The 26,070-nt window shown below is 36.0% G+C and overlaps 2 protein-coding genes across 2 annotated transcripts; both read left to right on the top strand.

Annotated features, from left to right (window-relative positions):
• The first annotated feature begins 1,183 nt into the window (after nt 1-1,183).
• Nucleotides 1,184-3,841, top strand: LOC149672243 (ATP-binding cassette sub-family C member 1-like). The gene is made up of 9 exons (XM_089840143.1): nt 1,184-1,228; nt 1,330-1,458; nt 1,649-1,762; nt 1,825-1,962; nt 2,022-2,159; nt 2,564-2,622; nt 2,715-3,011; nt 3,355-3,529; nt 3,590-3,841. The coding sequence occupies exons 1-9, from the start codon at nt 1,184-1,186 to the stop codon at nt 3,839-3,841; spliced, it is 1,347 nt and encodes a 448-aa protein (XP_089696269.1).
• A 20,058-nt stretch (nt 3,842-23,899) lies between these two features.
• LOC149672242 (uncharacterized) lies at nt 23,900-24,526 on the top strand. Its single transcript, XM_089840142.1, has 2 exons — nt 23,900-24,240; nt 24,311-24,526. The coding sequence occupies exons 1-2, from the start codon at nt 23,980-23,982 to the stop codon at nt 24,524-24,526; spliced, it is 477 nt and encodes a 158-aa protein (XP_089696268.1). The 5' UTR covers nt 23,900-23,979.
• Nucleotides 24,527-26,070: the final 1,544 nt, after the last annotated feature.

Here is a 26,070-nt window from a genome sequence, read left to right as displayed (position 1 = left end):
ATTAGCTCACTTAAACTTTGTTTTGATGACGTTGCTGACGGAGACGGCCAAAAACACATCGTTGCTTTTTATCTCTGTCGCAATGACCATAATCTTCTTTCATACCCCCCCTATCGTCTCGAGGAAGGGTGTCGTGGACTTTGACGCGCGCAAAAAGTACCCTGTTCTCTATTCCTGCTTCTAAAATTACATGAATCTCTGTATCTCTGTCTTGACTAAATAATTAAAGGTTTTCATATGTACTGGAATGGCTGTATATATAATCAGTGTATAAAGTTAAACACGGATATCTGTAAAATTATAAAGATATCTGAACAGATACAAGATTAGAAACCGTTAAGATAGCGCTAGGTCGGATGAAAATTATCACCTTATCGGATCAGATTTAATAACTGAAAGTAAATACGACGTTTAATGAACTGTTGACGATTTTGCGGGAAAGATATCGCAATCAGATGTCATAAAAGACGAAACAGTTCATAATTTTAAGCACTACTCAGTCCCGAATTACACTTTGTCCAAAAGTAGGCTCGTGACAATTAAAGAAGTCGGATTCTTTAACAAAGATACGAGACCACCCATAAGATTATGAAATAAACATCATCGCTAAAAGGCTCATGGCCAGAAGCCCAATTGTTTAATCCTGAACTGATTATCTTCCCTAGAAAAGGGAGCCGCTATCTTGGCTTTTGCTATTCTATACAGCCTTGATATATTGTTTATTTCTCCGTTATGTGATACGTTTACTTAATTTTAAATGAAGGCTCAGATTCATTTCGGATTAGGCTATCTTGGGAAAGAAAAATGTTTATAAATAAATTTTACTCTTTTTGGTTGTTATCAACGATGCCGTATCATCATGAGATTATTATAAAGACTTTCTTGCTGATACTAAGGACAATTTTTCTTCTAGAAAATGTACAGTTCACAATAGTGTACGAGTGGTTTTAACGCCTAAAGTCTGGTATTTATTTATTCGGTACTCTAATGTAGATGAATTCGTTCTGAAATCCGCTTGTGTTTTGCCAGCCAGCTTCGATCAAGGCCTTCTAGTGTAGGGTTTGGTGGTTTTACGCTATCGACGCTAAAGTTTTTTTAGACGCTCGATAACATTATAGCAACTAGTTTGTTACACAAATTGCTCAAGTTTATTTGAGGAAATATTTTATTCAAATAATAATAAATGGATTCATTTATTCTCGACGACTTTTGCGAATCTCCATTATGGGTATGTTACTCGTTGTTTTTTTACTTTACCAGGATTCTGTTAATGGCATTTGATAGCAATCTTGCCATTTAATAATTTAACCATCACGGTATTTTAATCAGGACTCCAATTTGACATGGTACACGGATGATCCAGACTTCACTCCTTGTTTTCAAAAGACCATTCTGGTCTGGGTGCCATGCGCGATACTCTGGGTCTTCCTTCCATTGGAATTCGGCCTGATCGCCAAAGTCAGAGCGGCGATCCGTCCGTTGTTCTCATCTTTCAATTACGAAAAGTGTAAGTCCTTTTACACCTAACCGTAACGAGTACAGAGCAAAATTTCTCATTCAATACGCCTTAATTGTACATCTGGCTTAGCAGGAGACGCGCGTTCTTGCCACTGTAATACTTAAAAGTACTTTTGATTTGTGTTTTCAGCTCTTGGTCTTGTTACTGGCCGCAATTAACGCCTTGAAATTTGGTAAACAAATATATTACGGCGATTATCAAGTCGTTGACAATTTGGCAGTCGTCCTTCAATTTGGAACTTACGTAAGATAATTTGCTAAGTCCACGACGTATTCATGAATTAAATTTGATCTAACTTGTTGCAGATCTTGGCGTTATTCCTCGTAATTTACGGCAGAGGGGAAGGCATGGTGTTGTCCGGAATCCTGACAATGTTTTGGTTTCTCTTAACACTAACGCAAACTATCACACTGAGATCCACCATCATGAAATACTATTTACAAGTAAGCCAAGTTTTTCTTTCCATATTATTGCAGCAATATATAAACGCGTAATATTTCAGAACGACCAAGATGACTATTTCGGGTTGGTAATTGAGTCGGTAATTTACCCTTTAGTAGTAATTACCCTCGTATTACACACACTGAGTGACGTTTCTCCGCACTACGAGAAACATGGTTACGCAATCGAAGTCAAGATGGTAGTACTCTATGCATTATAGTTATAAGTGATTTATGTATTATAAGTTCGACACCTTGTTTTCGTACTCGATATAGCTCTCAGTTAAATGTTAGTGTCATACTTATTTACAGAAATGCATACAGCTAATAGGAATCATTGTGCCCCTCGTATATCCCATGTTAATTTCTACGCGTTGCTCAAGTCGTCGTGCTCAATTTTGACGTCTTTCTTGGTTAGTAGTAACGAGTGGTCGGATGCAAGGTTCAAAGTGTATATATTCGTCATACGTCTAGTTATTCCCACAAAATCCGCCTAGATGCTATAAGAAAATTACTACACAATGATTCCATAAAAGATATATGCCTGTTACTTCATTTTTCTATTAAAATGCTTTATTTTTTATGATTATTTTCCAACATTAAGAAATCAAGTGAAGATAAGGCGTCGTTTAGTTCACGCATGGTTCATTCATGGCTTACCAGGTATTTCTCCTCCCCTTCTTACGTTCATATAAATTGCATTTACTCGAAGAAGGCATTACAGCGCAGCTCATTCTATTTCTAACGAATTGTAGCGCTCTGTGGAAAGGTTGGAAGAAAAACTTGGAGCCATCGGATGTGTACGATTTGAATGACGCGGAGCGAGCGCTGACTGTCTCGCGCCTTTTCCAAAAACACTGGAAACCCAAAGATGAGACCAAAAGTGACGGCAAAGAAATGGAAATGAAAGGATTTTCGGAAGAAAGAAACAGATATAAAAGCAAATCCATCGCTTGGCCCTTGTTGAGGACAGTCGGGCCTTGCTTGATTGCTGGATTGGTCTTTCAAGTTCTGTCCGACATTGTATCTATTGGTCCTACCCTTTTAACAGGGTAAACAGTTTCTCTTTTTCGGCCATCGTATGTGATTATTTGGTAAATCAAGAATATAATATTAAATTCAAACAAAAAGATATAGATTCACTTAAAGCGTGAAATTTAGTTCCTTTGTTGCTGTCAGTTGGTTCTTTGCTAATACTGAAGCTTAGAAAAAGGTCCAAACACATGAGCAACGATAATTTTTTTCTTGGTTTTTGCTGTCTGAATATTTAATTCCTGCGTACAATTCTTTAAAACTAATTCTATTTGAGTTGAGATTGAAATTGGTTTTCAACGCTGATATGAATTGAGTAAACTTTGGGACCGAGTTAACCAGTTTACTCACTTACGTTTTCAGTTCGATTATTGATTACTCTTCGAGCGAAGATCCTTTATGGAAGGGGATTTTCTACGCTTGCCTTTACGGTTTGGCCAGTTTTGCGCAATCTTTGTTGCAAGAAGGCAGCGCCATTTTCAACACCAAACTGGGACTGAGATTAAAATCCGCCAGCATGCACGTTCTGTACAAAAAAGTAAGTTAGTGTTATCGAGACAGTGGAACGACAGTTCATTAATGAGATTCGTGGAAGCAGACATTTCGCTTGATGGGCAGCGATCGGCGTGACCTGACCATGGGCGAAATACTGAACACGATGTACGTGGACACGAACAGATTCCAAATCCTGTCGCCGCAACTGGGCCTGTTATGGTCGGTCCCGGTACAAACAGTACTGTGCTTCGCCTTCATGTATCAAGAACTGGGCTATTCAGCCTTTGCTGGCGTCGTACCAATTGTCGTTCTTCTTCCACTGAACTATCTCAGCACCAAGAAATGCAAAGAATAGCAGGTAAATGTTATCCACCATACCTTTAATGGGAACTATACGCACAAATTAATAAAAATCTCCAATAGATCGTATTAATGTAATAATAAGGTCGATTTATCATAAGCCTTTTCAAAAAAGTTCGCCTTCGAAAAATGTTGCCGGGGGAAAAACGTCGAAAGTAATTTCTAAAATCTCCAGAAAAAATCCAAGATTCCTCAACATATTATAGAGCACTCGATTGAACAAACTTCTCATATACAGGCTGAAACCTGTTTCCATTTTAGATCGTTAATTCTCACACTGCCACAATAGGGATCGTAAACTCGGTTAGTACAGCTAGGGATGTAGACGTATTGTGGGGGGAGATAAACTCCTACATTGGGACCAAGAGGGTTGAAGGCAGTTCATTTGGTTCTTTCTTGTCACGTGTGTTTAGTGCTTTAAACCGAACACAGTTATCTGATTTGTGATCCGAACAGATCACATATCTTTGGTTGACTTCAGCTATCAGTTATACAGTTGAGAGCCATTTTCACTTCAGATCAGATGCCTTTTTCAGATACACATTCGGATCACATCATATCTGAGATAAAAACGAGATTGTAGACATTTGAAACAGATATCTGTGGCATCGGACGTAGTTTCGGATTAAAACATTTCAGAATTTAAAAGCTTGAAATGTATTCATAACGCATATACTTGAAAAAAACATCCAGACAAATTGTACATTTGTTGAAGGTTGGATGTCGAGGGATTCCGAATCCCTCTACATCTAACCTATCTCGGAGGGAAACAGTTCAGTTTATTTTCCCAAACAATTGACTTGGTACTAGTAAAGATGTGAGTAGGTATTGTACCGTCCGTAAATTACAGGTAATTTACCAAATGGTAAGAGTTATCAAACATTTTTGAAATTTTTATGCTCAGAGTATACAAACCTCTGGGAGTGAAACCAAGTGTACTTGCCTTCCGGAGACTAAAACAATGTACTTTCTTACTTCTGAGTCCCGTTTTCCTCGAGATCTCGTTCCTTCATGCGGCTGTTCTAACTTAAAATAATGGTTCACACATCCTCATATTGTTAGTCACTTAAACAGTGTTCTCAAGGCGTCTTGGTCTAGACTAGGTAAGGTTGAAGAGGTCTTAGTAACCAGAGGCTAGTATGTATCTTCTTCGATATATAAGTTATATGCTCATCCCATTTTAATAGTTCATCGAACTATTAAAATTAGCTCAAAAGACAGGTTAATTATTCTTGCGAGTGGTGCTGCTAATATCGCTGCCAGAGCCTTTATTAGGGCAGGAGCTAAGTCATCTAATCATGTGGTTTTATTAGGCTGGACACTTTTAAGGGCTGTAAATACCATAGCCTCTGACACTCGGTGAAAGGTATGCAAAGTACTTGTTGTACCATCTTGAGGACTAGTATCAGTTGCGTTCGGGCTACGTATTTCTTTCTTGTCGAGTAAGCTGTCAATTATATTTATGTAATAATCGTTCAGTGTGTTGACAGTTTCATCTGGATCCTCGAGGAGCAGTGTTGATAGCCTAGGCGTGAGATTGTCTTTCTTCCTTTTCGTTTTAAGAATGGTTTCAGGGTTTTCCACATGGTGGAGGCCCTATCAGGTTCTTTAAATCTGGTCTTAAGGTAATTAGTTTTACGATCTCTGATCATTCGGTTTATAACCTTCCGCTACCCCGATATAGGGCAGTGTAACGATCGTGACAATTGGGATTGCGACTTTTACTCTTATAAGTATCGCGGAGGTGCATTTGAGATTTGATTATCCAAGGAATATTCTTTACTGGACAAATTTAGTCTTTAGCGGAGCATTTTTATTAAGTGTGGTCACTATTGTAGTCTGCAGATAATGGACACCATCTTCAGGGGTGCAAAATGTCCCCGTTGACAAAGCAAGGAGAGATTGTAATTCAGCCGTGAACTTTTCAGTATCCATTGCATTCAAGTTTCGTACATCTTTTAGAACTTTAGGGTGTTTTGGGCAGGTCTGTTTCCTAACGACCCAGGTTATGTCGCGTCAATACACTGCATTGTACCACTTTGGTTTCAAGGTTGCGTTGAAAGTTGTTCATGTATATGTGATCAAACAACGTGGATGAGCTTAGAGATAGTCTCGTTGGCTGCATAACTAGTTGCTTAAAGTTGCCCAAAGTTTTAAGTAACATCTCGATTTTGGGCTACCAAATTTAGTGACTGAACTATAATTTTGGTTTTCCCAAAATTTGAATCAGTAATTTGCCGGGTTAGTTACCGTTTTTAAAATATACGTTAATTTCACATCACTAGGTACGCAGCAAGAGGATCCCGGACTGTGGCATCGAGTGAAAATCTGGGAACTAATCCTTCTGCGTAGAGTTTGCAAGTTCTCTCCCCGCTTGTTAAAGGAGTTTTCCTCCGCGGTCTAACCCGGTTTCTCCTTTCCATCAAAACTTGCAGGGGTTAACGGCAATAGTTAGTATAGGGCGCTGTAGGTTAGCTGTGGCTTTGGGGCTAGCCACCACCCCTCTATACATTGTAAAGGGGCCCACCTGTAAACAAGCCACAGGCCTAGTGTGGAAATCCCCTCATAGGCAAAGCTTAGATAAAAAAAGTTGTTCCTAGAAGCAGGCAATTATTTCTGTGGCACCAATTTATTCAAAATCACAACACTGGTTGCGATTGTAATTTGTTCCACCTATTTGATAAAGATAGAAAGAACTTATCGTGCGAGAGGATGCCTATGATTTATCAAAATACAGTGACTAGTCTAGAAAAGGGCTCCATGTAATTTTATTAGTAGGAATGGAGAACGGTTAGTCTAAACTTCAGTCCGACTCATGGCCCAGTATATCCAATCCCTTCAACTAGTAATGAAAATTTTAAATTATCTAATTAGCTCACTTAAACTTTGTTTTGATGACGTTGCTGACGGAGACGGCCAAAAACACATCGTTGCTTTTTATCTCTGTCGCAATGACCATAATCTTCTTTCATACCCCCCTATCGTCTCGAGGAAGGGTGTCGTGGACTTTCACGCGCGCAAAAAGTACCCTGTTCTCTATTCCTGCTTCTAAAATTACACGAATCTCTGTATCTCTGTCTTGACTAAATAATTAAAGGTTTTCATGTGTACTGGAATGGCTGTATATATAATCAGTGTATAAAGTTAAACACGGATATCTGTAAAATTATAAAGATATCTGAACAGATACAAGATTAGAAACCGTTAAGATAGCGCTAGGTCGGATGAAAATTATCACCTTATCGGATCAGATTTAATAACTGAAAGTAAATACGACGTTTAAGGAACTGTTGACGATTTTGCGGGAAAGATATCGCAATCAGATGTCATAAAAGACGAAACAGTTCATAATTTTAAGCACTACGTGTGTTACTGTTTCTTTATTGAGTTATTACTTCATGCCATCCCTTTTGGGTGTATCGGTAGTGAGCATTGATTCTAGTACCAACAAGAGAAAATAATCGTGAAGAGCAGATCGTACCCCGCAAGGTTTCTTTGAACTCGCGTGCAAGCTACGGCAGCCGAATATTAACTCTTACTATAGTATCATGACCGGAGGTGTATCTGCGAATGGTTTATTTAATTATCTTGTTCATTAGGTTGAGTTGATGAAGCTGAAGGACAAGAGGATGAAAATGATGAGCGAAATCCTGAACGGAATCCGCGTCTTTAAGTTGTACGCCTGGGAGAGATCATTCAACAGAATCGTTCTAGAAATCAGGAAGAAAGAAATTGCACTCATGAAGAAACAAGGCCTCTTCGATGCAATAAACAGATTTATATCTAATCTCATCCCGGTTTTAGTTCGAATTTAAAAAATTTACTAGAAGTGTATTATTATTAGGGATGATGGGCGCACTTAAAAGTGTAGAGATTTCAGCTCCGTATCAGTTTCTTCTCCAAGCGTTAGATATCCCTGAAATCTCCACGCTTTCGACAGGCTCAAGAAAGTCAATAACGCCACATTTCGGTTATGAGATAAGAACACGGTGATGCTGTTGGCGGTCCTCATCTCTCTCTCTCTTCTTTCTTTTTTAACTACTCACCTTCAGGGCTTACACACTTTGTTACTTACATATTGATTTGAAGTTCTTACAGCTATTTTTGCACATTTAGATTACTACGCCGTGTTTCACCATGTAAGTATTTATCGACAACGAAAACGTTCTCACCTCGAGGAAGTCTTTCGTCTCCTTTCAGTTGGTTCGATTATTGGCGACGTCAATGCTTAGTTTTCCGAATGTAATAAATACCCTAGTTTTGGTAAGAACGGTGTTAGGGAGGGTCAAAAGATAAATCTACTATTTTGCTTCTTCTACAAAATATTTAAACTGGTTTCCGATAATCAAAAATTTGAATGTTTTAGAATTTTTAAAATATTTTAACTATTTGATGTGTTTTGGTACATAATTTTGAATATTGTCAAAAGTTTATTATATGATATAACGAAACGCGCCTTTTTACTACCAACACCGCGCGGCTGAAGTAATGTACAAAAAAATTGGAATTTTTGTTATAATCAGGAGTGAAATTGTTTTCAAAATCCCAAGTTTCAAAGTCTTTGTTCGGGTTCACTCAACCCCTCAGAATCAGAGACAAATGGCACCTCTATTCGTGCTGGGTTTAAGACTAGCATTTCTTTCCTTTCCACGAAGAAACAAACATGTTTTGACCTTCACTTTAGTTAAAACGTTTCAAAATGACGCAAATTCACTAAGTGATTCTTTACAGACACACGTCTCGGTAAGAAGAATTGCAAACTTGTTGAGTCTTGGGGAAACCGAGCGTTACGTGGAGAAGATGCCTAGCGACGCCCAATATGGTATGTCAATTAACAAAGGACGTGTAAAAATGACATAAGTCGCTTTCTGGCAGCTATTCCTACACACGCAGATGAATTTAATCTCAAAATTAAATTAATTATGGTTAACAAGTAAGAGCGGGAATTTCAGCGCGGAGAAAGAAAAGGAAATTCTTAACTTAATCCACCAATTGGTATAAACAGAAAATATCCTCCCATAATAATCAGATATATTACCATGGTAGGTTTAAACCACGGGTTAAAAGGAATTCTGTCTTAGTTCAATAAACAATTTTTGAAGGATCCCCTACAAAAACTCAACTACTTGCTTGTAATATAAACCAACCAAAGAGGAATGCTTGAAGTCGCTTTTCAGATATTTTGAACTCGCAACTGTTCAGTTTTGTCTCATGTTAACATTAATTTATTTCATTGAACATTTCAGCGATTGAGATTGAAAAGGGAACTTCTCGTTGGAACCTGGAAGACGAAGCAGCGGCGTCTCTTCAGGACATCAACTTCAGAGTGTCCCGCGGTTCCTTGGTGGCCGTGGTGGGTCCTGTTGGTTGTGGCAAGTCTTCTCTCTTATCCGCTTTGGTTTCCGAGATGCAGAAGGTGGAGGGGGAGGTGAGAGTGGCCGGGAGAGTGGGATACGTCACTCAACAAGCCTGGATCCAGAACGCCTCACTCAGAGAGAACACACTCTTCGTCGACGACATGGACCGGGAATGATACGACAATGTCATACGCGCATGCGCCCTACAACCGGACCTCGACCAGCTACCCGCTAGTGACGAAACTGAGATCGGAGAAAAAGTATGTATTATCATAAGCAGATAATCTTCTTCTTTAAGTGTCCATCATTGAGGCTTTGTGGAACGGCTCCTGCCCCCTACCTTTTCGCCGAAAATGTTGAGATGTTTATTGCCCTAGTGGCGCCGCCAAGCCACGGCTGGCCTGCCTCTCTTTTGTGGATTCTAAGTTAAAGGTCACTTTTTTTAGCCACATCGCAGTACAAGATTAGGCTCTTAGTTTGAGCCGTAACTGTTACCGGAGTAGTTTTTAGTAGCTCCCTATACGTATGAACATAAGAAAATAATATATAGCTCCCTATAAGTATGAAACGTAGTACATTTTCATACTACAGCATTTGCTCCCAAGTTTGGCGCGCTTACGCTTTTACGCCCCGTGGGGAGAAGTTTCGGTACTACGAGTAAAAGGGGGGCGAAACCGCCGCTGCCACCTAAGGTTTCCACGAAAGGCACGATGGGCCGGGGATACTCCTTACCTCGTACAAGTGTAGGTGCTAGCCTCGTTCGTCAAAATCTCGCGCCATCAAATTCATTATGATAATTTTGACATGTACTTAATCAGTTATAATTACCATAATAATAACTTCTAGACCTTTAACTATTTAATTACAATATAAAATTTGAAAATTTTCTAAACAAATATTTCATCTTTTTAACGCCAAAAACTCTTAATAGGTGGCATTAGAAACCTTTTACAAATTTCAATGGAAGAAAATGCTGTTTACATGGCTTAAATGGAGAGTTTCATACTTATAGGGAGCTATATATTATATTCTTATGGTATGAAACACTCCATTTTAGCACGATGTAAGTCATGCAAACAGCATTTTCTTCCATTAAAATTTGTAAAAAAAGTTTCTAATGCCACCTGTTGGTGTACAGATTTTATATTGTAATTAAAATATTTCAAGGTATTGTTATTATTTTGATAACATAAGTTTATAATATATGTTCATATATTATAAACTGATGTGATAACTATAAGTGATTAATACATGCTGATTTTAATGATGCTTTTAAAAAGTGATAGGGATTCATTGGTGATTTAAAATGGATGGGGATTAAGGGTAACTAATACTTATTCCAAAGATAGAATGTTCTCGATGAATGGAGCCATGGGGCTCCAATCTGGCCGGGACCATCTTGTCCTCTCTCTCTTGGAGCTCACTCAGTAATGTGACGTTATTAGAAATTAAAGGGATACACGATTGTGTTTCAGAAATGTTTTCAGTTGTACGATTTATTGGAGATCAACTATACGGGGGGTCACGTGAGCCGTGTAAAATTACTATTAAGGCCCAGCCCTTGGGCCATCTTGTTATCTACTGGTTCTTTCAGCGTTCCCCCGAAATATTTTTCTTTATTCTATTGAGAGTTGCCAATGCATAGCTGTTGTATTATAGTGTATATATTGTAAATAAGTTTATAAGAAGTGCTCGCGAGAGTCAAAGAGGTCAAAGACCCAAAAATACCCAAAAGGCGTGGGTCGCCAAGGTAACACGGGTACCCAAGTGCTGACGTCAATCTGACGTGGCCCCAAATACCACAGAAAGCGTCACCGTGATTGGCTGCCCCGTTAGAGAGGTTATTCACGAGAGCCTCCGTAAAACTCGGGTCCATCAATAGAAGATTATCATACCAGAATTAAGAATTGTCCGACCCTATCCGGAGGTTATGCCCGACCGTCACCGACCGAGCCACGAGACGCGAACCAGCTACGCTATGCCGCCAACCGCGACTAAGTTTCGCCGGACTCGACTCTTCTAATACCGGACGCAGGACATCGCGCGCCCGAGTAAAAAATCTCAAGCGTGAAGTAGCTGAAAAGTAAGCTACGAGGGCTACCGCTGGAAAAGAACTATTCATCTCGCCGCCACATGGATTAATTAATAAACGCGCGCTGATGAACCTTCCGCGACACGCACGCTAAGAAAAACGCGTCTCTACCACCACGTTCCGCTTGTCCACCCGTTTCGGACAAATCTCCTAGATGCCGCGAGCCGTCGACCCTGACGAAAAACAGTAACGTTATCTCACGCTTTAGCGCTAATTTTATTTCATTACCTATTTTATTATTCGTTCCATTATTTCATTTGTTTGCTTAATTTGTTAGAATTAGTTTTTACTTAAGTAAGGTCATGACCATAGTCTTAAATAGCAGCAGAAAGTAATAATTATTAAAACTATAAAATGTTAAACATTAGTTAACATTGGTAACTCGAAATCTCGCCTCTTTATTATTACCTCCCTAAAACCCCTAGACAACTGACTTAAAGTGCATTTAAATTAATGATCTACCCCGTTAGATAAACCGAGGGTAGCTGAACCCGAAGGATCTTTGTAGCTAATTCGATTCTTGGTTTAGAAGTATGCTAGCCCTACTTGCTTACTCCTTCACCATAAGTAAAATCGCTACAAATATTATAATTGTAGAACATTTCAGCTGAAATTGCGTGGACGATATGGTTTCATCTCTTTACTTATCTGGGTGTGGAGGGGCAATTAAAACAATTACTAAATGGGGCTGAATTATTTTGATAGAAATCCAACTGAATTTGAAAATTTTCTTATTAATTCTGCACCATTAAGTAAAATAATATAATCACGTTATAATTTATAATGTCAAAATTATCATTATCAAAAAATTTTCACGTTGTAATTCATCATTTAAAATTATCAATCTTTTAAAATTCCGAACCTCTGAGAAGTAAATTAGTATTTAGTCATTATCAAATTTTGAGGTATTGTGATATTATCAAATACGGATAAAGTTTAATTTCATTAAGAGAGATATAGTCATTCAAATACTGATAAAGTTTAATTTCATTGAGAGAGATATTATCAAATACGGATAAAATTTAACTTCGTAGGGAGAGATGTCATCAAATTTAATTTGGCGGGGAACTTGGATAGGAAGAGATAACAAATACGGGTCAAATTTCATTTGATAAGGAGAGATATTACCAAACATTGATAAAATTGTGTTTAAAGATGTAATCCAATATTGATCAAAAATTTATTTGATAAAGTAAAATGTTATTAAAAGTCGATCAAAGTATACACTTACTTTTTAAGCCTATTCCAGCGAAGTGTATCTAGACAATTTATTGTTTTACTCAATCTATGGTCGTGTATTTTACACGTTTCTAAAAAAATAATAATAAAAACACCCAGGCCTCCGGGTTTGTTTTGGGCTAGGTTTTTAAATTCGAATCCTGAATTATAATACAGCAATAGCACCATGTCGTGTCTGCCAAACTACGTTGGCTAATAAATCGCCAAATCGCTTAAAAATCCTAGTTTTAAAAAAACCGCGCCTCAATTCTTTGCATATTTAAATGGGCTTTAAATAATTATCAGAAATTATTACAATTTCAAACCAACCTCAAATTTTAGACCTTCATATTACACTAATGGCGGACCAATACCTTTTGGACATCCTTTCTGAACTCCAAAACCAAAAGGGGTAGTTTATTCGAAATATTATTATTATGCTCGCGCTATGTGTACGTATTGATCTTTCTTAAATTTATAAATGAAAGAATATAGGCCAGTACTTCGAGGTCCATCCTAATAACTAAACAGCGGATATCATCCCTAATGAACAAAAGGTAATAAAGTTTACATTAATATTTTAGAATAAAGACAAATTTGACTAAAAATACCTGAATTATACATGATCAAAGAAAATTGGTATTTTTGTAGAGGAAGTTTAACAGAAGTTGATGTTTACAAGGCTGATATCATACTGTAATTAATGATTTTGGATTTTTATCTTCTCTTTTGTTAAATAATCATTGAGGTTGATGCTAGTGCCTGTACATATCCTTCTTAGTTTGGTTTGATTTTCTATTCGAATACTAATTCTGAAATTGACAAACACTTCATCAAAATAAATGTACAGTTCGGATTAATCAAAATTTTAATTGAGTAACAGTGTAATATTTTAAAAATTATCAGAAAGTATGTCGATTATACAAGTATTTTTGCTATATGGTTGAATTGGCTCCGGTTCAGTTCGTGTAAATGTCCCAGGTGCAGTGCTGACTCCTCTTGGTTAATTACGAACTACTTTCCAGGTCCTATGTATGAATATTTTAAATTAACAAGTGTTGGCACTTACTATGTAAAGAACTACTAAAAAGCATTAAATCGTATTGGAACAGCTCTGAGATCATGATATGAGACACGAATTTGAAATACCGAAAATATGACTTTTAAATATAAATTGTTATATCCATTCTTAAATTAATAGTGTTTTCAAAAGAGAAATCCATGTTCGAAAAATTGGAATTATTAGAAACTAATGTTGTTTTTGAAATCACTTTCTCGTAAACGAATTGCCGTTAAATCGCTTATCAAAAGTGTTACGTGATTTTGGCGTCTCAAATTGCCAAAATCCAAAACGCTGTATTCAGTGTATAACCTTAACCCATTATTTTTTTGGAAAAGGAAAGCGTAATTTCTATAATACATTTAAACAAAAAGTAATGGAAAGAAACGGAGAAATCTCACCGACTATGCAAAACAGAATGTTTACAAATTAAATAAAACCGGAGAATGTTATATAACTAGGCACAGAATTATAAAAACATTAGAAATAAACAGAAGAATCTTACGGACTATGCAAACCAAGACGTATAAAGATGAAAATTTAACGAAAAATGCTATGATGCTTATAAATAAAAACTAGAAATAAAGAAAAAAACTTACTTGCTATGCAAATGAAAATATTTAAAAATAAAATAAAACAGTTATTTCATCAAACTAAACATATAATTATAAAAATAACGGAAATAAACCGAAGAATCTTTCGTCCTATGAAAAACACAATGATTAAAGATAAAATAAAACGGAAATTGCTATCAAACTGGGCATATTTTGAGAATTCTTACCTCCTATGAAATATACAATGTATAAAGATAAAATAAAACGAAAATTGCTATTATGAGAATTCTTACCAGCTATACAATACAAAATAGTAAATGAAAACGAAACTATTATCAAACAATGTAAATATTAAATAAAAACTCAAAATAAACAGAAACATCTTACGGACTATGCAAAACAAAATATTTAGAGATAAAATTAGACGGAAATGTTATAAAAGTGTTAGTAATATTAAATTAGAACTCGAAATAAACAGGCAATTCTTACTGGCTTTGTAAAACAAAATGTTTTAAGATAAAATAAAACGGGACTGTTATCAAACTAAAGAAATAATAAATAAAATCAGGGATAGATTTAATTTTAGAAGTAGGGACAGAGTTATGTGGGCGCGCGTCAAAGTCCAGGACTGCTTCTCCTAGAAGCAAGGGGGGGGGTATGAAAGAAGAGGCGGGTAATAGCGGCAGAGGTAAAAAGAAATTACGTTTTTTGGCCGTCCCCGTCAGCAACGTCAACAAAACGTAGTTTAAATGAGCCAATAAGATAATTAAAACTAACCGTTCTCCGTTCCTACTTCTTAAATTAAATCTATCCCTGATAAAATCTTCTAGTAAACAGAAATTTCTTACTGACTATGCAAATGAAAAATTTTAAATATAAAATAATACGGGAAATGTTTTGAAACTAAACATATTATAAAAAAAAATAATCGAAATAGAAAGAAAAAACATACTGACTACGCAAAACCAAATTTTTATAACGGTTACAAAACTATAGAAAAATGAAATTAAAACTAGCTTAGATATTGACAAAGAACATTACCGACTTTGCAAAACAAGATGTTTGATGATAAAAAAAAAACGGAAAAGTTATCATTTATAGAATTAATTGAAAAAATCTAATTAAACTGAGAAATCTTACCGGCTATGCAAAACAAAATGTTTAAAGGAAAAATAAAAGGGGAAGGTTATCAAACTAAACATAAAGGTAATAAATAAAAACTAGATGAAAACAGAAAAATATTACATGCTATGCAAAACAAAACGTTAAAAAATAAAATAAAACGGAACTGTTAGGAAACTTAGCGTAAAGGTAATAAATAAAAACTTGAAATAAACAGAAAACGTTTACGTGCTATATAAAAGAAAATGTTTAAACAAAATAAAAAGGAAAACATTTGCAAACTAAGCATAGAATAAATAAAAATAATTGGAATGAAAAGAAAAATCTTACGTTCTATGCAAAAGAGAATGTTTAAAGATAAAATAAAACTAATGTGTGATCAAACTATGAAAATAGTAAATAAAAACTTCAAATAAAAAAATCTTACGAACTATGCCAAAAAAAATAATAATAAGACGAAGTAAAAAGAAATAGTTATCTCACTATAGAAATATTATATAAAAGCTAGAAATAAACAAAACATCTTACTAACTACGCAAAACAAAATGAAATAGATGAAATAAAACAAAACTGTTAACTAACTATAGAGATATTAAAAAACTAGATGGTAACAAAATATCTTACTGACTGCAAAACAAAATGTTTAAAGAAAAAAACGGAAATGTTATAAAACTATAGAATTAATAAAACAAATCTAAACAAACTGAAAAACCTCACTGTCTATGAAAATCAAAATTTTTAACGGTGAAATAAAACAGAAAATGTTATCAAACTATTGAATTTAAAAATAAAAATCTAAATAAGCTGAATAATCTTACTAGCTATGCAAAACAAAATGTTTAAAGATAATTAAAAGAGAAATGTTATCGAACTATAGACTGATTCAAAAAATCTAAACTAAAAAAATCTTACTGGCTATGCAAAGCAAAATCGTAAGAAAATGTTTAAAGATAAAAGTAAAACGGGAAATGCTATCAAACTGAGCGTAGAAGGATTAAATATTAAGGCAAAAAGAATTTTGTATTACTCCGTGTGGTTTCTAGTGTGATAAGCTTGTATACCACCAAGAAGTTACATCTAGTATCTCAGAGAGAAGGTATAAATTCGACAGATTTCCAGCTTTATCTCCTGTCCAAACATAGGTCCGGAGTCAATCCCCGTCTCTAAATTACAACCAGCATCTCATTGGTTCTTGAAAACTCACGTCAGCGCGACGACGCGAGTGACGAAAATTACAGTCAAATTTTCCGACTGAGGAGAGGCGAAATAGCCCGGCCTCCTTTTACGTCCCCCTTGTATTTTGAAAGGGGGACTGGGACTATGGCGCGCGAATACAAAGGCATCTTATACCTTCTCTCTGAAATACTGATTTAACTTATTGATACCACCCAACACTTTTTAACTATCGGTTTTCGTTCGCGTGTCACGATAGATTTATAAGAGGTAACATTTAAAAGTCTAAAAATTGTTTATTTAATGCCATTTGGAATTTAAATTAATACTGCCAAACATCACAAATTCTCCAGCCGAAGTAACTTCTACGTGTCACAATCAGAGCGGCTTCCCAAGGTACCTATTTTTTTTGGAGCTAGCACGCCACCTATATTCATTTTTTAATTTTCTTATGGCTCCTTACACGCCATTAAGTTACGAATTTGCCACATACACGTAAAATAACTGCGTATCAGCGCATAACCCTGTTTGTTATTACATAACTTCACGGAGAAATAACTAAAATAAAAGCAAAAAATCTTACGGACTATGAATATCAAATTTTTAAAACAAAAAATTCAAACGAAACTGTTATCTAACTATAGAAATATTGAATATCTGGGAGCCATATATAAAAATAGATGGAAGGAACCATCCTTCCATCTGTCAAGAAGTTTGGCCCGTCTCTTCAAAGTAATCGGTATCTCGCTGGTTCTCTTGATAATGCCTTAAACGGGATTTCAAATAAGAGAGATTATCCCTTCCTTCTACTTTCAGTATGGCTCCGTATTTATAGAAATAAACTGATAAATCTTACTCCCTTATCCAAACGCAACGTTTAAAAATGAAAATAAAAGAATCATGTCTTCAATTTAAACATACGATTAATAATGAAGCACTCGGAATAATCAAATACACAATTGAAATATTTCAATAAAACCGTAGAAGTAATTTTAAACATGAATTATGGAAATATGATGGGCATACTTTCGAGCTAGTCACAACGCAGTGAATTAGGTAAGTTAAACGATAAAATAGGGAGCTAACAACTGGCGTCACGCAGGCCCTCTCTGGTTGGCATTTTTGCGCGTAGAATACTGTTTCTAACCGTTAGAGGGATGAAACTCCAGTAAGAGATAGAAGGGTGTGACGTTTCAGGGTCAGAACTGTTACTTCCCTATTGTTATTAAACTTGACATTGTGAAATTAAACCAATAATAAGCGGAACTTACCTTTGGTTCATGGCGCAATTTGTTTGATAGATAAAGAACACATTCAAATTAGAATGAAATCATAATTCATAATAAGATTGGACGAAAAACGTACCATCTTTTCGTAGTGGAAGGATTTAAGTCGATCAAGCGCAGAACATGTTGTAATTTTTAAATTTACACATAATCGTGTATGTTTTATTAGAAAATGGAGAGAAAACGTGCTTTTAAGCTTAAACTAATAAATTATCAAAAAAAAACCTGAGAAAAACTTACTAGATGTTTCATGTCGTGAATCTTTTTAGAGGAATAAAAAGAAATCATGTTCTGATGAAGTCATTGCTTGAAATTGATCTGTTTCTATTCCCGCTACAACTACCCCCTGAAGCTTAATAACAACACTCAGAATGATTCTGTAGAAGTTCTAGTACGCGAAAATCTCTGGTTGCCACTCTCAGATCAACTGGCGTATCTTCTAACATTTTCCCCGTATTGGGTTCAATATAGCATATTTTATTTCTATACAGGGTTGAAACCTCGGCCGGTGGTCAGTTTCATTATTTCCCCTGATAAATGAGATGATAATTACCGTCAGACTTGAGATTTTGCGCCAGACTAAAAATGGATAACATCACGATGATAAGTAACAAAGATGAGCGAACGGAAGTGTGAATGAATGACATCTTTGTAAAACTGTAAAATATAATATTTATGGTAAGATAAATGCAATTTGCAAAAATTTAAACGTTCTGTCTTTGATACTTAGTTGGAAAAGTGCTAAACATCGCTAAATTACATGACTAGCAATTATTACAGTTAAGGCTGAAATGTGCTAATAGGCTCATATTAATATTGAAAAACACGTACAAAGCGAAGTTAGTGTTCTTTTGAAGTCAGTGTTGTTTTTGAGCTAGGATTTAAATGACTAAATCAACTATCTCGATTTTTCCGCCAATACCTTTACTCTCTGGCAGATGTAAAATTTCCATTAACCGCTGCCTACATACCGAGCTATCCCCTACCTAGAAAAGAGTACACCCCCACTCTCTAGACAAATTCTCCTCTCATAATCCTCGTCATAGAGAAAACAAGTTGGGAAACTAAAGAAAACCTCTCCGAGTCGAGACGAGGGCAATGTACCCAATTAAGAGGTTTTCCTTAAGTAGTTAAATATAATTGATATCAATTATTTTAATCCTCACTAATTTACCTTATGAGTATGAACCAAATAGTAGAAACTGTAAGCTTTTTAGGAATCATAAAATGTTTTCGCTTAGGTTTATGCTTTACACGTCAACGGTTCTTTAAATAAGCTCTAAGTGTATCCTACTATACATTTACTATACCATGTGTCTCTGCGCATGAACCATCAATCTAGAAGGACCAAAGACTGGGAGATTTTTTCTGATTACAACGTCTGTGCGCAGTGACCCGCCTTTTCGCACGGTACACGCACTGCGGTACAACGTAGACAAACGTGACGGTTTTGGGAAGGGTACAAAACTTACGGTTTTTCATTTTAATTTCTTTGAATCACTTTCACAATTGCCAAACGCACAAACCTTAATTTCTTCTATTTTTAATTTCTTTATTAAACTTTAATTTTAAATAGATTAACATTTAACTCAAGGCTTAACGAAATGAGACCAAGCCGCCTATTTACTTGTTTATACTGTAGTGACTATGTCATCTTACTCCAAGACCTCGTCGTCTGCTAGCTTTTTTCTTTCTTTATTATTTTGGGACACTTTAGCACTTAAAGTGTTAGTGCCAAAATTTTCGTCATCCTTAAACTTAAAATGCCAAAAAATCTTTGAAAAACCTAGTTTATTATGATATGTATACTTTTTTATTTGGTTTTGTAGCAATTTATAAAATTGTAATCAAAGTATTGTATTTGGAAAAGGCCTAGTTAAAATTTTGTTTTGTTAGATGACGTAGTAAGGAGAAACTTTCACTTTAGATGTCGCCCATGTGGCGCCTGCTATTGTGTCAGCGCCGCGTTAAGCCTATTTTTATTCAGATTCGCGCGGCATTAGTAGGCTCGGGAGTCCCAGGCGCTCGCGTTTGACTTTTCCGCGAGATGCCGTGAGTGACGTAGCAAGGAGAAAAACCCGCCAAAAATCTTCTCCACAAATTTGCTTTTGCCCCCAAATTTCAAGTTTTCGAAGTGTTTTTTCTGTATTTTCCCTCATATTTAAATATTTATCAAGCATATTTTTGGAATCAGAAGAATTTAAACTCTCAAAAAAGGTTTTCTTTAGATTTGAGATAATTTTTAAATCGATCGCCTTTCCTATAAGCAAGAAAACTTTAATATGGGATCCGCCAAAAGTATATAGATATAAAAAAGTACAGTTCATAGGATCTTCCTCGCGCCGTGTAATATGAGAATCCCCGCTTCATTTCAAAATAGTGCCGACCCCCTCTGCGTATGATTCCATTCACGACCGTAGCACAGGTACATGCGTAAAAAGGCTCACAAAGTAGAGCCAAGAAAACTTGGTCATCTAGTTAAGCATAGCGTCTTTGGTCATAATATCGGGTTCTTGCAATTTTACAGTCCGGTAACGGTTTCTACAATTACGTTATGAAATCTTTTGACATAATAAGCTAATTAATGAAGCAAATAATGCCACGGAAGAAATGCCAAGCGCAATTGGATGCAATAACTTCCAAAAACCCGCAAACTCAGTGTAATTTTTTGTAGTATTTAAAGAAGATCTCGGTGTCCAAACGTGTGAAACTTGATACCTTCAGGAAACAAATAACCTTGTCTAATGAGTAAGAATCATACATCAGTAGGTTTCTTCATCAAAATTGCTAGATTACTTTCTTACTAATTGAAATTAAATTGAAAAAATTGTAGTTTTACAGTTTTGAAATGCTTCCCTCGTTGGGGGGGCTTGATTCCCTTATTCATAGAAATGAATTTGCAGTGTTGGCTCTATTAAAGTTAGTTTTATTAGAGATGGTTTTACTTACTTCAATTTTGAACAGTGCTGTTTACTTAGTATTATCTGGGTTAATGCTGATGTTGCAACATATGTGTGGGCATCTTTTTATTATCTGAAACGTATAATGGGTGTCTTTCTCAAGCATCCCGAGCCTAATAGGGGTTTCTTTTTATGGGTTCCTAAGCCCACTGTTGATCTTGACAGTTATAGGTTTCTCAAACTGGATATTGTAGATCAAGAATTTCGATTTGGGTAACCGTTCAACTTGTAGAATATATGCGGGCTTCTTTTTTAGGGTGCTAAACATAATATGGGTGTCTTTCTCAAGGATCCCAAGCCTTATTTGGGTTTCTTACTCTAGGTTCCCAAGCCTAATAGGGGTTTCTTTTTCTGGGTTCCCAAGCCCACTGTTGATCTTGACAGTTGTTGGTAGCTCAATCTTGATATTGTATATAAATTAGTTCGATCTGGGATCTTGTAGCATATATGTAGATCTCATTCAGGGGTCTTATATCAAACATTCATCAGTCAAAAGGTTAAAATTCAGCTAGTTTTGTCCAAAATGCCTATTCAATTAATCATGTACGAATGCATATCATTTTTATTTGAGTACATTAAACGTCCATATAGAAAAACTACTGCTAGGCAAGTATAAAACGGTTATTTCTCCTCGTCTGAGGAAATTGGTACGTTAAATATATCAGATCAACTGGTTGCCGGTAATGAAATAATATCTCCGAGCGAAAGTAAAATACCAAAGCACCATCATTACATGTGAGCAACAACCGACAACCTTGTTCCCTACTTTACACTGACAATAATGTCCACAAATTCCCATCATACCCTAACATGCTTTGTCTTGTCAAATATATCATAAGTAAAATATTTGTCTGAATTTTAATGACGTGACGGTATTTTAGTTTTCTCTAGCAAGGCGTTGTCATAGTCCAAGTTGAGTTCAAATTCTTGGTAATTTATTTTAGACTTCTCGGTGGCTACTTCAAAACGAAAGTCACCATTACTGGCAATGAGGTTAGAGTATTACCCTATTTCCATTTGGGTTGATACTACCACAACCGTATAACTCTAGCTCTTGTAAATCTTAGATCAATATAATAAGGGGTAAGTAGTACTGGACTACGGACCTCCAATGATTATTGCGTCTTCCTACGACCAATTCACTAGGATGTGTGACGTCCTCAGGCGTATAGTGAAAGTGTTTTTTTTTTACAATTACATGGGCGTAGTTTTTTTAAATATGAGTTCGATTTTTGTGATAAAAAGACGTTGGTTAAATGAAATTTGAGACAATAGAAATTGGAAATATGTAATTTAGGCAATATGACCGCCAGACTTCAGCGCCTGTGAAACTACAACTTCTTATCTGCGGATAGCAATGCTGCTTTAACGGAAAGCCACCCACCATTAAAATAGTTCCATCTTCCGAGGATGTTTAAGCGACCTTCCCATCAACTATTAAACTAAACTAAACAAATATACCAATGGAACGAGCAGAAACTATCCTATCGGTTATCGAATGACGTTAGTCTCGCAGGTCTCGGACCAGGGGCTAAATTTCACCAATATCTAACATTGTTCTTTCTATCAAAGTTTCCCTCTTCTCTCGTGTCGGCGGGGAACCACGAAGAGAGAAATTTATTTAAAGAGCTATTGACTTTTCAAAAATCTCGTTTTAATGCGAACTAAGACCATTAAACACAAATGGACTAGAATGATAAGCTAAAACCCCTAATCTTCTAACGGCAGCGCGTATCGTCGCCCCTAGTGATAGAGTCCCGAAACATTTTTGAAAACATAGATCATATGACCTTTATTATGTCGTCTGCTCTGTTGGTTTTTTGATTGTAAGTTTAGGTTTTTCCTCTCCACTTTTTTCCCTTTTATGTTCGTTTTCATATAAGTAATTTAAAGGATTAGTTTGGGTATTTAAGATGCCAAGCAAAAGGTGCGCTTTCGGAGTTTGTTAAAATTATCAACGTTATTCTGATAAATCTCACATGAAAGCCATTAATTTCTACAGGAGCAGATGACAAAGGAGTCTCGGACGCTAGCTTCCACAATATAGAGGGCAATGGCACCCGCGTACGTCACAGCTGTAGCGGTATCGTTTGCCATAGAGGCGCTATCAGACATCATAACAGACGATGCTTTTGGTGGATTATATCTGGCACCAAAGTCTGCTGGGAATTTTTTTGTAATAACGGACTAACGGTGGCTACTGAGGTTCGTCTTATCCGATCGCGACAAAAATATACACAATATAATTACTTTATTCAAACAGCTGTAACCGTTGGTATTAAGATAAAAGATAAGACTACATTTTGTGACTTTAAACCTACTAAATAGGGTCAAATTAAGTCCAAACTAGCAGAGAAACCCAGGTAAGCCAAGGCTTAATTAACAATGATTGGGGTCGGGTTTTCAAAAGATAAATGCAAGGTTTTAAAAGATCCCGAAACACAATGTTATATATGTGTTTTAGGACCAAAATATTCCGTATTTCTTTTGAATTAATTGACTGCTACAAGAGGTTGGAAAACGATATAACTATCTCTTACTTTTTGGGTTTTAAAAGATCGTGAGTGATTTCTTTTCTCAATCTCTTGTAGCTTTCATTTAATTCAAGAAGAAATTTAGAAAAAATTAACTGAAACACATTTTAGTTCTTTAATAGTGTACATACGTTACTCGCTGGGCTTTTCATTATCAATTTTAGCCTAACAAAAGATTAAAAAGCCGTTGAAATCCATTTTTTAACTCTAATACTCGTTAAGCCTAGGCTAATTTTAAGCAGACGATACGTAGTTTTAAAGAGAGGCTCCAGACGCGATTTCCCAGATCTCTTTTCGAGACTTTGCAGCCACGCTATTGGTTGGAAAATAAAGCTCAAATTTCGTACGAGAGGTGGCACTGGCGTAATGATTTTGGTTAATAACCGTGACGTTCGCGGATCCCATTGCCCTCTACATTATGGAAGCTAGCGTCCGAGACTCCTTTGTCATCTGCTCCTGATTTCTACAAAATATCAAACCACAAATATCAACTTTCTAAAAGCGAACTATTAAACCATGGAAGAAGAAGCAAGGAATAGAATTGAGAATCGAAGTTCTACCCACAGTTTGATGCCAACTCGTGAATGGGGCGGGTAAAAATATGGGGGTCGCAGCGAGGTAAAATTGACACGTGACTACAAACTAGCACCATGATGCGGCCATCTAGATAACTAAAATATTTGTGTTAAGCCTTTTCGGTTGCGCGCTTGCCACACAACCATGCCAGAACCAAGGCTTTAACTGTTTTTACTCTAATTAAGCTATAAAGTTTATAAAATGGGAAGGTATTGTGTTTATAAATCCTGCAAAAGCTATGATAACTCAAATAAATCGCTAGGTGACGGAATAAAATACTATCCTGTACCAAAACCTTTCAAAAACCTCGAACAGTGTTTGCTTTGGATTACAGCTATAAATAGAGTAGATATAACAACACACTATGATGTTAAAGCACATCACTATGTGTGCTCGAAACATTTTGTTGGCGGGAAAGGGCCAACGGCAGAACATCCAAATCCCATGAAGGAAACTGAGCACGTAATATTTTATCCTAGCCCATATTTCAATTATTTATCAGAGATTTAATATACACTATATTACATAATAGATTGAACAACCCCAGGTATTTGGCTCACCACCGAACCCAAATGAAGTTACAACAGAACTACAAGCTTGCATATCACCATTCATTGTCAAGGAACATATTGTAAGACCGCAAAATACAGCCTCACCTAATGAAGTTTCTATCCAACTACAGTCTTCCGTATCACCACTAGGGTTCGAAAATTACGGTAATTTTGGAAAATGGAAAATTACGCGGTAATTTACCGCGTAAATTACCGTTCATGGTAATTTACGAAAATTCAAAAATAAATTATATTGATCCTTTCTAAGCTAAATATTGAAAAATACCACTTGAACATAGCTATACCTTTCAAAGCATAGTGTCGTACATTATTTAAATACCGAGTTTTGATGTTTGCAGTTCACATAATACTTTTGAACAGCTACATCCACTTTCTTCTTCTTACCCATTTTGTGAATTATTGCTATTTCACGTTTTTAGAACAAAATTCTAGAGATGGGCCGATACCAATTTAAACCCATATCGGTACCGATACAGATATTGGTATTGGCCCATCTCTACAAAATTCTAACAACTACAGGGTTTCTAGCTGACGCAAAGGAACTCGACAACAAGAATAGACCAGAAAATAAAATTTCATTTCCTTAATCAAATTTTTTCCACGCTTACTGTTCGATTTCTATGACTTACTCATGTCTCATGAAAAGAAATAAGTGTGCATGCGCGGCTAGAGCAAAATATGGAGCTTTTAGACCATTTTCCAAGAGAAAGACATGAGAATTCGGTGGTAAATTACCATCGTGGTAATTTACGACGGTAAATTACCACGGTAATTAACAGGGTAATTACCGTTTTCGTAATTTACCCGGGAAAATCGTAAATTACAGTTACCCTGGTAAATTACCGTGTAAATTACGATGGTAATTTACCGATTTAGAACCCTAATCACCACCCATCTATAATGGAATTATTGAAAAATCATCATTCAACATAAATGAAGATACTGAAACGGCTACAGCTACACCATTCATCGTTAATGAAAATATTAAAAGTACCGAGACTAAAACTGATGTAGTAACTACAGAACAACAGGCTCCAGTGCCACCAACCTTTAATGGAATTAGTAGCACGCTCCGGGTTATAGCTTCAACTTCTGTCGTGACTGAAGAACTTCAAGATTTCGAATCACCATTCATCATAAACGAAAGTTCTGAAACTTTTAATACATCCCAAGCTTGTGCTGCAGTAGCCGTTACAAATGAGCATACCACAACCCATGCCACAACGTTATTACACCCTCTAAAAAAGTTGGTCAAAGAATTTTTAGAATATTGGCTCAATCATTTAGATACATTCGAGTGGGTTGTCGAAATAATGAAACAATCTAAATCCCATGGGCTGGTTTTTAAATGTTTAAGATTTAAAAAAAGTGGAGATAATAATTTATATATCGAAATATCCCAGAGTCTACAACCAAGAAATTTTTTTTGTAATACAATAATTTCTCTGGATCATGAAATATTTTCTTCAAGTTCTGTGGATTTCAACAACCCCATTTTGTCTCTAAATAGTTTGATAAACATTTTCTTTGAGATTGAAAAATGGAAAACGTGCAATGGCATTCTTGGAGAATTATATTTACATTTAAAGACAAATATTTAAAGTCTTCATACGTATGTTTCACCAGTCAATCGATTCGGTCGGTACAATGCCTAAAATTATTTGTTGGAAAATACACAAGGCTCTGCCATTTTTGCCAAACAAAGAAGAAAATCTTACAA

Source organism: Phalangium opilio, unplaced genomic scaffold (genome assembly GCF_054372755.1).
Source record: "Phalangium opilio isolate 3A_F unplaced genomic scaffold, DU_Popi_V2 ptg000053l_1, whole genome shotgun sequence".
Lineage (NCBI taxonomy): Eukaryota > Metazoa > Arthropoda > Arachnida > Opiliones > Phalangiidae > Phalangium > Phalangium opilio.
This window is presented reverse-complemented; position numbering and strand designations above follow the sequence as displayed.

What these genes read in the sequence shown, in the direction of transcription:
- LOC149672243 (XM_089840143.1), top strand. Translation starts at nt 1,184, where the DNA reads ATGGATTCATTTATTCTCGACGACTTTTGCGAATCTCCATTATGG. An exon ending in TTTGCGAATCTCCATTATGG is followed by an intron (nt 1,229 to 1,329) that starts GTATGTTACTCG and finishes TATTTTAATCAG; the next exon opens with GACTCCAATTTGACATGGTA. An exon ending in GTTCATTCATGGCTTACCAG is followed by an intron (nt 2,623 to 2,714) that starts GTATTTCTCCTC and finishes AACGAATTGTAG; the next exon opens with CGCTCTGTGGAAAGGTTGGA.
- LOC149672242 (XM_089840142.1), top strand. Translation starts at nt 23,980, where the DNA reads ATGGGAAGGTATTGTGTTTATAAATCCTGCAAAAGCTATGATAACTCA. An exon ending in CCATGAAGGAAACTGAGCAC is followed by an intron (nt 24,241 to 24,310) that starts GTAATATTTTAT and finishes ATTACATAATAG; the next exon opens with ATTGAACAACCCCAGGTATT.